General features: G+C 31.8%; 1 protein-coding gene across 3 annotated transcripts; it reads right to left on the bottom strand.

Moving 5' to 3' along the window:
- Positions 1–803: 803 nt before the first annotated feature.
- On the bottom strand, positions 804–11,513 carry LOC8259827 (lecithin-cholesterol acyltransferase-like 4). 3 transcript variants are annotated; one of them, XM_002524082.4, is made up of 11 exons: positions 11,025–11,511; positions 10,788–10,879; positions 10,470–10,588; positions 7,779–7,914; positions 7,581–7,632; positions 5,473–5,573; positions 5,084–5,266; positions 4,426–4,583; positions 3,431–3,485; positions 3,160–3,213; positions 804–1,391 (listed from the first exon to the last, which is right to left on the bottom strand). In XM_002524082.4, exons 1-11 carry the CDS (start codon positions 11,266–11,268, stop codon positions 972–974), a joined length of 1,614 nt encoding a protein of 537 aa, XP_002524128.1. In that variant the 5' UTR covers positions 11,269–11,511; the 3' UTR covers positions 804–971. The 3 variants fall into 3 exon arrangements, with proteins under 3 accessions (XP_002524128.1, XP_048228883.1, XP_025014007.1); XM_048372926.1 differs by lacking the exon at positions 5,084–5,266 and having other exon boundaries at positions 11,025–11,513; XM_025158239.2 differs by lacking the exon at positions 10,788–10,879 and having other exon boundaries at positions 11,025–11,157.
- Positions 11,514–14,377: the final 2,864 nt, after the last annotated feature.

The raw sequence follows: 14,377 nt of genomic DNA, 5'->3' as shown, positions 1-14,377 counted from the left end.
TAAAATAGAAACTTTTTATTTAGAAAGTTATAAAATAAGGACTTGAATGCATATGCATTACTATTATTATTATTGTTATTATTTTCTTTAACAAAAGACTAATAATTGACTAATCCCAACAAATCCATATGATATGAGACGCCTAAGTGAAAGAATATACAAGTAACAATTTAATTGGATGGCTTAATAGTCTTTTCATCTAAAAACTATATGAAGTGCACACTCACTATATATAAAAGTCTCTAGAAATTATAATGAGATCAACATTTTTTTTGCACGTTGTTATAACAAAGCACTCAGAAGTCCTATTGAAGCCACAACATACTGAGATTTTAAAACCAGAAGCCAAGGGATGGGTCTATAATTTCCATATGTGTGAGCAGTGGATCTCATAGTAGTTTTTATTCTTGAGAAGTGTAAAGAGACACCATCGTCCTTCTTAATTAGGGCCATATAGGTCATTTTGCCCTGCTCCCCGAGTCCCACTACAGCAGCACTTTGCTTTTCATCGCTATTAGCAAATGACAGAAACACCCCCACAACCGATGCCGTCTTCATAAGCTAGGCCGGGCGAGGGAGATACGCCCTGAGCCCAGTATCCACCGTTTACAGCTAGGATCTCTTAGATAGCAGTCGATCTGTTTGCATATATGGTCAATCAATAGTCCCTCGGATGTATTCTTCTATATGATAAATCGCCAGGTAAATCAACTTTCGAAAACTAATTGAAAAGTACTGTTCAATCAGTATAAGGCTAATATTGTCACGTTACTGATGTTTTTCCCATTTAGTAATACAGTATCTATTATCTTCTGGGAATATATTTATATTTCAAACAGTTCAAAACAACTTTACTACTATCGCTTCCTGTACAAGTAGACGGTAATTACAAATCATCAAATTGCAGTTACCAGTATATATTACTCATATACATACAATATTTACATGCCCATCTCGAATACAATTCAACTTCATGAATCAACAGACAGACCAACAGCACTTAGCTGAATGTGTTGCTTACCCTCATTCTGAGGATGAACAACCACTGTGGCATATGCTTTTTCCCGCTGCGATTTTCCATCCCCCCCATGAGAAACAGATATTGAACTCACGACAGGGCTTCTGTCGGCCATATTGTCAATCTCATCTTTATCACCTGAGATGATTTCCCATTCCTCCTTGAGTGATGTAACCTGTACGCCTTTCTCTTTGTGCGTCTCAATTTCAAAAGCAGTTGGTAAAATTACATAATCATTTATTGGGTTATAGTAAGGATCTGGATCCCCTGCCTTCAGCCAGTGCTTGAGAATTCTAAACAAGTGATGATCACTAAGAATTCCCCGGTGCTCACCAGGGATGCCAACCCTTGCTTCTGCACTCAGCCCATCTGCCTGGAAGTAGATTTAAGATAGTGAGATTGACAACATACTTTCATGGCACATTTTCATACTTTAGGCTACTTACACATATATGACATTGGATTTCTTTTTCTACCGAGAAAATTACAAGTGTCCCTAAGGTTTAGTATTAAAAACACCTTCGAGCTTATATTTTCAACAGAAACTGTCTCCCTGAAGCAAACATCATTCACATGACTCTTAGTGAGGGATGAAATGACTAACATGCCACTCGAGAAGTTGCATATGCAAAAGTAATAAACAACATTTTAGCCCCTCAAGTTCTATAATACAGAATGCTCTGGTCCTATAGATTTAATTTCACCGAATACTTTTGTCCTAGGCATCAATGACACATCACATTTTAACTGCCAAAAAGTGCATTGCCTAATGCGAGACAAACAGAAGGATTGAAGTGTCGCTTTGCAGATACCAAAGTGTTTAACATTCTAAACCTCAGGGATTTCGATGTAATTTTCCCTAGTCTATATTTAGTAAAAGATGAACTGGGAAAGCATATGACCATAAAGTCAGGAACTGAAACCTAGTCCTGAAAATGACATTAATGCATGGAGGATAATCCACCCATGGGATTAAAAACTAATCAACTCATGACAGAAAGAGCCAAGAAGTTAAGCAAAAAGCTTCTCTAAAATTTTCTTGCTAAGTTCCACATGGTGTGCTTTAATTTTAATCACTAGTCATTATAGTGTCAGATCTTTCTTCCAAATAAAACACAATGGAAAATCAAAAAGCATTATGCTAGATCATCTGGAAAGAGAAGGGAGAAGATGAAGGAAAAAGATCCTGATAATACTGGAAATTTTCCCGATTTAACAAACAAGTCCAATCAGCATCAATACTCTGCAAATTGGTTTTGGACATATTAATCTTTGCTTCAACCCTAGCATGCCAAGCATAATCTCAGACTCATTTTGCAATTGTGCCTTTTCAAGTTTGACTAAAGAACAACTACTTTCTTTTTTTATTGTCTTTAAACTTGTGGTACAAATTCATTTATAAGGCCTTCTTTAAAATCCAAAATCTTTTGCTTGAGTATTTTCTTGTCCTTAAACCTATACTGTAGCCAAAACAAAAAAAAAGAAAAGATTATTCAGGATCTGCTTTCACATGCCACTAATTTATTGTCGAATGAGCAATTGTTCGATATATTCTGTATAGATCTACATACCAACCTGAAATATTCTATCATCCATTCTCCATATAATTAATTATTCCTGCTAAACCTAATAATTAATCTAGGTAAGCCAATTTAATTGCCAAATTCGTACTTAGATCTTCTAACAAGTCTAGACTAGAATGAATTCATTCATAAAACCAACCATTTTGGTTTAGAATTATTCAGAATTTGGCCCTATTTCCAATCTTAGTTTCTTCTGGAACTAGCAATAGATTAACAAATTATCAAATAAAGCATGGTTTTTCTAAAGGGGATACAAGCCTTGAGATTTTTATGATGTTGAACTTCGGTCAAGGTTTCACATGACCATGACGCTAATACAACTGCTCAAATTGTGCAGTTCTATGCACAGACTCTTGAGCTGGGTAATAACTAATAGGATTATCCAATGTCAGTAACTTGAGACTAAAAGATATATGCTATGCAAAACACTCAAAGATCAACGAACTTATCAGTAAATTTGAAATAAAAGCAAGCTTCAAAAAGCTGTGGAAAAGTTTGTCCCAGCAATATCACTTTGGTTATCAAATTAGAAGCGCTGCAAAAAGGACTGGAGCAAACCTTAGCTGACTCAGCAGGAACTGTTCCATCACCATCAACACATACATATGTGGGCTGGAAATATGAGAACAAATGTCAGGTTTGCTGAGAGTCAACAATTATTGCAGAACCTTTGCATAAATTCCCCAAACAGACATGAATTCGCTAAATAAAAAAAATAAAACTTGACTGAAGACAAAAGCTGGTACTCCAGAATACCTATACAAGATTTTCCCCAGAAACTACTAACTGCATTTCAAAACAAGGCCACAGTAGAGTATAATATCATAACCTGGAAAAAGCGCAGTTCCTGAACATCTGTGACAGGTGCCTCCTCACTTCCATAGCTGCACAAGACCAGCTAATATTAGATAAAATGGCTATGAAATATAAATTTAATAAATACATAGATAAATCTGCACTATTAGATACTAGAAATTTTTCAAATTAAAACAAGTCACAAATGTGAATGTTATTGCTAAATTTCAAGAAAAACATTATAGTGCCTCCTCACTTCCATAGCTGCACAAGACCAGCTAATATTAGATATAATGACAATGAAATATAAATTTAATAAATATATAGAAAAATCTGCATTACTGGATACTATAAATTTTTTAAAACTAAAACAAGTCATGAATGTGAACGTTATTGCTGAATTTTAAGAAAAACATTATAGCGAATTTAAAAAGATAAAAGTTAGCTAATGGTAGTCATAATGGCAATGATGGTGCTGAAGGTTGTTGCACCAGTGGTTGGTGTGCTTAAGATGGGGTATTTGTGATGGAAATCAAGAAAAATCATTGCTAACTTATTTATATAGAACTTTTACTTTTTAACAAGATACTACGCCTGTTCTGTATGTGTTTTTGGGAAAACGTTATTGTGCCTAAAATATTGAGTGCGGTAAACTCTATTTCATGTGCCCAATCAAATTATAGCAGTCTCACTAGGCAAAGACCCATGTTACTACTACCACTAGGTTTCCAAAATACTCCTTTTCTAAATATGCAACTCATGTATGTAAACTAAATTCATCCAAGAAACTACATTTATAAATACAATTCTGCGCAATACCAACAAAATATTTCCACTATTACAGAAAACTAAAGAGTTTATTCTACATAAAAAATTAGAAGAAAAAAAAAAGACCTTGCATTGAGAGACCATAACATAGACTTCTTTGATCTTGATATATATTTGTTTGTATCAATCTCTTACAAAACCCGCATTACATTTATGAAATAATTAGAAAAATTTCATCTAAAGTGTGGACAGAAGCATTACCAAACACTGTGCGGAGTCTCAAGGTTGATCCCATATATGTTGTAGAATTTAACTTGAGAAGGAACTTTAGAAGAAGATAACAGCCTGTGTGTTTCATTAGCCCATTTCAAGATCTCTACATTGAAAGGTAGAGGGACATCCTCACCCTCATAATTGACCTGGAATAAGAAAATTCATATTTTGTAAGCCAAACACACAGCATATGTACATCTCTAAAACTTTTTACTAGTCTGATCAAAATACTACTGCTTAAGACTAATATAGGAGACCTGAATATGGATTTTATTACATATGATCTCTAGCCATGTCATAGTCAAAGCAAAACATTTTCATAAAGAAATGTTTTAAAAAAATCAAAATTTTTATATCAACTTTTAAATATTTGCATAAAGACATATTTTTAAAATAATCAAAATTTTACATCAACTTAGTCTTGAATGAAGACATTGGAGAAAAATAAGATTGATCAACAGTGAACAGCAGATAACTTGTGCTTCTGAATGTGAAATTGCAATGATCCTAAAAACAAATTAAGAAGTAAAAAATAAAGAAAAAATAACAATAATAACTCTAAAAAATTTTGAAATAACATACTTTCACCATAAGGTCATAAAGCTTCAATACTTAGCATGAGATATGAGACCAATTTTGAACTCACCGTGTTACTTGAAAGAGCATCTTTAAAAACATTTATGCTCTCTTTAGGAGGATACGACTCTAGGATTATCTGAGAATTGCCATCACTATCTTGTTTTTCTTTCCAGATTTCAAGAAGAGGAATGTGCTGCCACTTAAAATGTGGGCATGCCATCAATTCATATATTGATGGACATTCTATAAGCTGAAAATAATTCCCCACAAAAACTATCAATTTCATTCATAAAGATAAATAAGCTCATGAATATACTCATAGATCAAAAAATGGGTACCAATCCTACTTTAGATAAAATTAGTTCAAGAACTCATTATTAACTATCAAACAGTAGCCACATAAATGAAAACCTAAAGCGCATGTAATCCCAAATGCATATGTAGATGTGCTCCCACCAGTTGGTGCATGCTCCACTTCGATATAAAAAAGTTCTGCTCCCACCCTTCAACGAAGGACATCCCATTTAGAAAAGTTGATGCAATGTATCCAGGCGCACCTGTTGGACAATAACACCACTCTTACAACTTCAATTGCATAATCCTAATAGCATAACTGAGTAAAAATTCAAAAGTAATTGAACCTGCAGAAATGGATAACTAAAATTCAAGCAGCAAAACATGGATAAAATTTCAAAAGAACTATAATTGTGTGATTAACATGTTGAAATCTTAGGCAATGGAATTAAAAGTTGATTTTTAAGTATACAAATGATTCCATTAAAAAAATAGTAAGGTCCTACTATACAATTTTCTTTCGTAAATGTGAAACCAGAAAAGCTGAAAAATTTATATCAACGAGTAACCTACATAAAGCACCTATGATTAGATTTTCAGCACTGAATTTATTAAGCATGATTGTCTATATTTACTTCCCAGCTCAAAACTTTTAAGAGAATTTTAGCCACATTTTTGTAAGCAAAATTATTCAGAAACTTTTTAAGAACACAAAAATACTAAATGCATTAAACAAATTATAGTTATTTTTCCTAATATTATCATACACACCAATATAGATTAATCTACAACATTACCATCTGCCATTACTATCACCACCACCATCGACAGAAGTTGTCATTTACAACCACTGCCATCACACAACTAAGAGCTAATTTGATTTAGACTCCGGAATCAAAACCGCACACACACAGAATCAAAATCGATAGGATCAAAAACAGAATGAAAATTTTAGTAAGCTGTTTAGATGAATCAAGAATTGAAAAAGGATTGAAAATTTTAATTATTTATTCTATTATAATTTTAATAATTTATTATCACTTTTATTATTCTATATATATTTTTTCATTTATAATTTTAAATGACATTTTTTTTATTTGTTTGACTACCTCATAATTGGTTTGGCTTGAGAATTCCCTACAAAGAGGGGGATATGAGTGATTCGCATTGATGGGGAATCTTATTCTAAATCCAGAGTGTTTTTTGGCAAACCAAACAGCAATAATCAGAATCACCCATTTTGACTCTGATTTCCACTCTTTTTTTTTTCATGAACCGAATAACCCCTAAAATTTATTACTGTTCCCACTGTCACATACCCGGCACGGCATCACCTTCATCACTACAAGGCATCCATTACCATCAAAATTATGAATATAAAAATACATCTAATTAGATTACAATTTAACAATTCTGCATTTCAACATTTACTAACAGAACAATGTCTTTGAGGAATTAGCAATTAATAATTCAATATCATTTCATCTCCTAAATTTTTAGCACTAAGAATATCTAACTCCTAAATTTCTTTTTGTCAGCAACGAAACTGTCCAACTCTAAATTTCAGACTTTACCTAACATCGCTTTGATGCGAACAAGTTATATGTAGAAAAGAATTAATGCCACAGTGTGTAATGCATTCATGGATGCTCACCATTATCTCTCCCTTCTTATAAGGAGGGCTTTAAACATTTTGGAAAAAGCTTAAAGGTATAAATGAGAAACTATGGAAATTGTATTCTTATTTGGGCTTTTCTAATTTCATTCTTAATTCTTACTCGGATAACTTGATTCCACTTACTACATGCAATTGACTCCTTTGCTACACAGCATCACCTATCCATACTTCCTTACCAGTTGTTAATTAATAAAATCTAGCCTTTTAATCCCTTCTAATTATATCTCTGTTGATCTCTCCTCCCATTACTTATTATTTCCTTCCCTGATATCTTTATCTTCTCTTCCTCCTCCATCCTCAAATTTGCAGTTTCATATCACTCCTAACCTAATCCAAAGTCCTACAACATAATTGTTATAGTGTTCTTAGTTTTCCAAAAGTAAAATTTACTCTTCCAGCTTCAGGCAAAGCATGACCAAGAAGTCTCAATATGGTAATGTTGGACCCATTAAATTAAAAGAAAACTTAGTCAGCATTTCAGGAAATAAAAGTTTTCTTCTTTGTGAAAAATTGCCAGTCTCCTAGAACATGCAGAGTTGCAGAAGCAGTACAACAGTTCATTGCGATAGCCAAATTACACTCAATCACTTACCACGGAAGGGTGCAGCAATAGCAATCCAATTCTTCACATATTTCTCAAAAATCTGTCATGAAGAGGCAAAAACTTGTAAATTGGCATGAAAGTATATATATATATATATATATATGGAGAGAGAGAGAGAGAGAGAGAGAGAGAGAGCCAGAGATAACAAGACAAGTGATAATCCAGAAGAAAATGTGAGATTGTTACATCACTGTGCAAGGACATGAAACATTTAACAAGAAGACCCCCCATAGAATGGCTTATGATGTTTATCTTCTTTCCACCAGATGCTTTATACACTAACTCTAATTTTTTGGCAAAGCTCTCCAGTGTCTCAGGCAACCTAAAAGACAAATAAAACATAAGGACACAGAAAACATTAACCTCTAGAAAGTCAATAACGTTCAACAGATAGAAATACCATGGGAATAAAAGGGTTTAGAACAATAACCATGCTAAACAAGAGAAGTAAAATTGATTGAAGAATAACAAAAAACGAAACCATTTAGGCCATACAACAAGAACTAAGCACACCAATTTCCTCAGACCTTGGACAAGGTAAATTGATAAAAATTAACATAACGTACTCCTTAATCCTTTTAAATACTTATCAATATCAATTCTTTCCTGCCAGAAGCCTACAATCATTTCGCCCTTTGTCAGGTACATCATGCTTCTAAGATTATATTGTGAACCTTCGAAGTCTCCCTTAGTTAACAAAATTATAGTGCATGTTCTATATAGTCTATACAATAACACTTCATTTAAGGTCAAATTTTTGGTAAGCACTAAAAAGTATCTTTTTTAATGATCACTATGGAGTTTGTATTGCTTACTACTTTCTAACCTGGATAACTACAAAATACGAAGTAGGAGACCTATTTAACATTTGACATTTATGATTTATTCAAAAAGCTGAGCATCTACCCATCTAAAATCAAATGGTAAGGAAAGAAAATCGCTATTTGTCATGCCTAATTTCTACCACCTGTTCTCCCGTCTAACATGGCATCACACTTTTAACCACATGAACATGCTATTATTTTAGTGATTTAGAACATGAAATGTTCTACTTCCATCACATTAAAGATCTCTTAACTAAAACTGAGCATGGTAAAGTTAACAAAAACTAGTAATTCCCTTGTCAACCTCAACTTGTCATTTTAAAAGACATCTTCAAGCCAGGAGATGCTATAACTGTAGGACTTGCATTCAAGGGAAAACTACAAATTTGGTGTTTTACCTTTTCTATTTTTTTCTATTTTGGTGTCTAAATTATTTTTTGTTCAATTAAAATGTTTGAGCTTGCTAATAATATTCAATATAGTGCCTCTAGCCAGTGTTACAGGTTAAAGTGTTTATTTGTCTTATTTTGAATAGTAAAAATTGACTTAAATATCCTCCTTTAAAATAATCACATATTCTCTTTCTTTTTTTTCCTTTCTTTTCTTTCTTCTATTTATTTTCAGCACTTTTTTAAAAAATTTGTGTTTGTTTCTCAAGACATTAAAAGAAAGAAAATAATAAAATTCCTTTTTTCTCATTCATCCAAATAAAATATTGAAAAATTAAACGTTATTTTCTTATATTTTTATTTTCTTGCATTCACCTAAAAAAAGTAAAAATAAATGGTATTCTTTCACTTCAAAACAATAAGAGGAAAGAGAGAGGGAGGTATTAAATTTATTTAAAAATAAAATAATTTTAGAAATTAAAAAATGAGTAATTTTTGTTTTCAAAAAAATGAACAAAAAGAAAATAAAAGAAAAGTTAGTCCAATATCTTTAGATTTTTAGTGCTAAAAAAAGATTTAATAAAAAAAATATTTAATAAGAAAAAGAAAGAAGATAAAAAAAATAAGAGAAAGAGGAAAGAAAGAAAAAAATTGTAAGTATTGAAGAGTATGGATATTTAGGGCATTTTATGTATAAAATGAGTTAAATTATTATTTTAATCTGTAAAACATGCAAGAGATACCATAAATTAGCAGGTTCAGATACTTGATTGAACAAAAAAAAAAAGGTTCAATTCAAACACCGAAATTAAAAAAAATCGAGAAGTTAAGACACTAAATTTATAAATATCCCTGCATTTTAATGGTTTTTGGGTTTGAGTTCCTATGATTTTAGGCAACTCCTAATTAAAAAAGGCAACAGCGGAAGAATGTTAAATGATCTCTTATTGAGTAAAAGGAAAATTTCCAATTATGTTGTTGGTATATGCTTAAGCATGAGAAGATGTGAGAGGGAAGATGTAGAAAGCGAGGAGGAGCAAATAGCTTTTTGCTTTGATCTCCGACATGATGTTGTTGTTCCTGAGGGAACACAAAAAAGTTATGAACCTATTTTAACTACATAAGGTACAACTTACGTGGTAATAGTTAGGCAAGCTATGTAGCAGAAACCATAAGAAAAACTAGAAATATCTTCACCACAATCAATCTAGGTTTCAAAATGAAATTAGAAATGTACTCCCAATGTCTTGGAAAGAATTCCCTTTATACTTGGCACAATGTTCAAGAAAATAATTAGGTGTGCAACCTATTACAACTTATTAGCCTTCCTAAACTAGCTCTCTTGCATGAGAGGATAAATCAGCATTCTTGTCTCATAAAAGCAATTTTTATTGATACCAAACGATAATATGGGGAAGTTCAGAAATATATAGACTTAAATTACATAAACAATTTGGAATGGACAGGAAAAAAAATTAAAAAGAAGATAACTCTCTTTATGAAGTCAAATAGTAGTCCTTGCAATATATGCACAATGGGATAAATTTATCTTCTTTTTTTTTTTTGTCTTTTCCTTTCTCCTAGTTTATGCTCACATAATACGACTATCAATTAACATAGATGCAGCACCAGAAAAGCCATCATACTTGGGTTTTGGCACATACCTATTGCTTTGGCGAAAATCATAGCCAAACCCAAATAAAGTTTTTCCCTCTTCAAAACCCCACTTGATCATTTCGACTATCATATCATGGAAATAAAAAACACATTCACGTCCTATGATCTGCAAAACAAAAGAAAACAAAAATATAAATGCATCCCTCATTGATACTCAAATACACCGCATAATGCAAAATTAATTTACTAAATAGGAATAATAGCTGGTAAAAAGAGAGAAAAAAAAAAGACAAAATAAAACAGGTGAAGTAGAAGGTTTTTATAGTGAAAAGCTTATAAAATAAGCAGAAGAAGCCAAAAAGTACCAGGTCAGGATCCAAGATATCAATTGCGTGCAGACCATATCTGTCCTGCGGAACCACAATATTTGTTTTTGGATCTAATGACACAGTTTTACCTGTTTAACGTAATTATGCAACATGTCATTTTAAAATCTCTTTGCTACAGAATCACAAACACATGGAATAAAAACTCCTAATACAACACGATTTCAATAATTAATCAATTAACAGATTTAAATTAAAAAAAAAAGTAATTAATACCTGTAGAAGGATCGAAACGAGACCAGAGCTTAGTACGAAACTTGTAATCGGCTCTGAGAATTCGAACCCAAACCCTTTCAACGCTTTTATCACTGTTATCGTCGACTGCATGCAGAATCGAACCAGCGATACCCGGAACCAATAAAACCGGGTCGAGATTCGGATCCACATAAGGTTGCGCCTTCTTTATCAGCTTCAACCATAACTCCACCGATTGCACAATGTCCTCTAACAACACCGCCATATCAAAAATTAAATACACTGATAATTGGGGGTTCTGATGATGGCTATTTCCGAAAGTTATTAAAATCTTATTTACAGAAATAAATTAATAAATAAATAATAGAACAGAGATTCTAGAATTAGGCCCTTTTTTTTTTTCCAGAAGGCAGCGTGAAGCCAGGCTTTCTTTTTTCCTTTTCTTTTTCGACTGGAACACGGAAGCTGTAGCCGGCATGTTATCTGCTGACGAGGAGGAGAGTGTTAGGTTTGGCTCAAAGACTAATTTGCCCTTTAAAGCCAAGGTCAGTCAGTGCACCCCAAAGTTAGCTTTTGTAGCCTAATTACTTCCCAAGTTTCACAATCTAGCCAATTAGATCCAGCTTTTTCAAAAAATTCAAACCGCATAATACATATTAACAAATAAGAGTTCTTAAAAACATTTTTAAATTTTTCCAGTTTATTTTTCACCACTCTTATGTGTTATCTTACTGTCTTGTTTTGCTATTTCATGTCTTATATTAAGTTTCGTGGTGGAGAATTTCGCTTTTAATTCAAAGTGGTTCTTTGTCCTGCCCTATATCAAGTCCTTAATGACATTAATTAGAAATTTCTTTTTATTTTTTTATAATGTTTGATTAAAATTTATAAAATATTTTATAAATTTAAAATTTATATACTTTAAATAAAGTAAAATTTAATTTAGTATTCTATATAATCAAATTTGTATAGAATTGATTATAACTAAACTTAACTCTAACAAATTAGATATAATTTCTAAATGAATTTCTATATTAGTACATCACTATATTCCATAACACCAAAAATATTTCTTTCAACTTTATCATTTTTATTTTATTTTTTCTCTTCTATCTTTTTTTCAAATAAAATAAATTCTTTTAATTTAATTTAAAATCTAAATTAATTTTCTATTAACAAGTATGTGAAAGTGAAGAAGATGATAAGGATGTGGTACTATTATTGTCAAATTAAAATCATTATGGTTTAAGATGATAATTTCTTAGTTGAATGAAGTTTTGATAAAAAAAAAATTTGAGAAAAAATTAAAGAAAAAATGAAGATAATTGATACTGTAACGAAAAAATAAAAATAAAAATTCTATATTTATCTAATCATTTACTTATACGTTGCACGACTTTTATTATTATTTTGATCATAAAATTAAATTTATCAGTAAAATTTAATATAATTTTAATATTTAATATTTATTATATTATTTTAAAAATAACAACAAATTAATTTTTTAATATGGTAAAAGCATATTAGTGCAGTAGTATACAATGATTTAAAAATACTTTTTAATTAATTTTAGTATTATATAATTATAAAATCTATTTATTAGTAATTATAATATTAAAAATATTATTTTTACAATTAGAATCATTATTTGATTAAGAAATTAATTAATTAATTAATATAATATTACAATATAATTAATATGCTATTTTTGAAGATAGAATTAGAAGTATTATTTGATTAGGAAACTAACTTATTAGTTAATATAATATAAAATATAATTAATATGTTATTTCTTAGGATTTGAATTATTGTTTAATTAAGAATATTTTTTGAAACAAAGAAACTTCATTAGATGATACTATCAACTAAAAGAATGGAAAATATAAAATTGAGAGGGTTATAATGCCACTCCTAAGGACCTGACAAACAACATGCAGTCTTATTGACACACAATGGGTTATGTTGTCCGCAAATCTACAAACAAAATGGAAATACACTTGCCTAAAATATTTTATTTACGAACAAAACGAAAATATACTTGTTTGAAGAATTTGGCTAAGTGTTTACAAGATAATTAAATGAAAACAAGAAATGTTTGAGTCTCTAATACTTTCTATCAGCTGTAAAGAATCATACCCACTCACCAACTTTTCCATTTGCTTCTCCTTGAGCCATGATAATGCCTCACGCATACCAATGGTTTTTGCCTCTCACATAGAGTAATTTCCACGAACTAGACATGCACGAGCCATTATCATTTTTCTTGCCCCATCCCTGACCATACAAAATGTCCCAATACCGCCTTGTCTCTAAGCCATAGTTGCATCCACATTTACCTTACACTAGCCATTAGGAGATTTCATATAAGTAACATCACCTTCCTTCCAATTGATATTTAATTAGGGGAGGTCTGGTGCAACCAACTGAGCTTTGTTCCAATGTGTTAGAAAGTAGCCTGCTGAATTCACCAAATCGAACACGGAGTGGGTCTTCCTGCACCAAACCTAATCATTCCTTTGTTGTAAAAGATTCCAGCAAATGGTAGCAAATAGAGCACATTTAACCAACGCATTGCGATTAATAAAAGAACCCACCCGATCAAATCTCAACATAGACCTAGGGTCACACATATTGAGCTTGGACAAAAACCATATTCCTTCACCTTTTGACACCCAAATAGGACATGTTAGATAGTTTCATTAGCATAGTTACACTAAGAATAGTAGGGGGCTATAGAGACTCGACATAGTCTCATATTAACGCAGTTGGGATACCATAAGAGCATATCCTCCAAAGGAAATTTTGTACCTTAAGTGGAACTTTAAAGGGTCAGATGTGGTTCCAAATATGCTTTGGTGCATTTGATATATGAGCTTAAGAAGTCTATAGCATCTTTTAACCGAAAAAGCACCTTTTTGTCATGCAACTAATATTATATATCTTAAATATTCCTCGATGACAAAGGAAGTTAGAAGATAAGTTATCGATCCATATCATTGAAGAGGTCTAAGAGTAAGTCTCCATCCCATCTCCTTTTATTTGGTACCATAAGGTCACATACCTTCGAGTTCTCTAGCCCATATGGAGCATTGGAGGAGATCATGCCATTTTCATGACAGGGTAGCCAAGGAGAGTCAAACACAAGTGCACTTTTACCATTACTAATGCAAATATGACTCCCTCCGCACACTAGTCCCTTAGCCTCACATACACTTCTCCAGATGTACCTAGAATTTGAACCAGCTTTAGTTAGTATGAAATAAGATCTAAGGAAGTATCTTTCCTTATATAGCCTAGCCACTAAAGAGTTTGGGTCAATAAGGAGCTGCCAAGCTTGTTTTCTTAACATAGCCAAATTAAAATCCCTTAACCGC

Source organism: Ricinus communis, chromosome 4 (assembly GCF_019578655.1).
Source record: "Ricinus communis isolate WT05 ecotype wild-type chromosome 4, ASM1957865v1, whole genome shotgun sequence".
NCBI lineage: Eukaryota > Viridiplantae > Streptophyta > Magnoliopsida > Malpighiales > Euphorbiaceae > Ricinus > Ricinus communis.
This window is presented reverse-complemented; position numbering and strand designations above follow the sequence as displayed.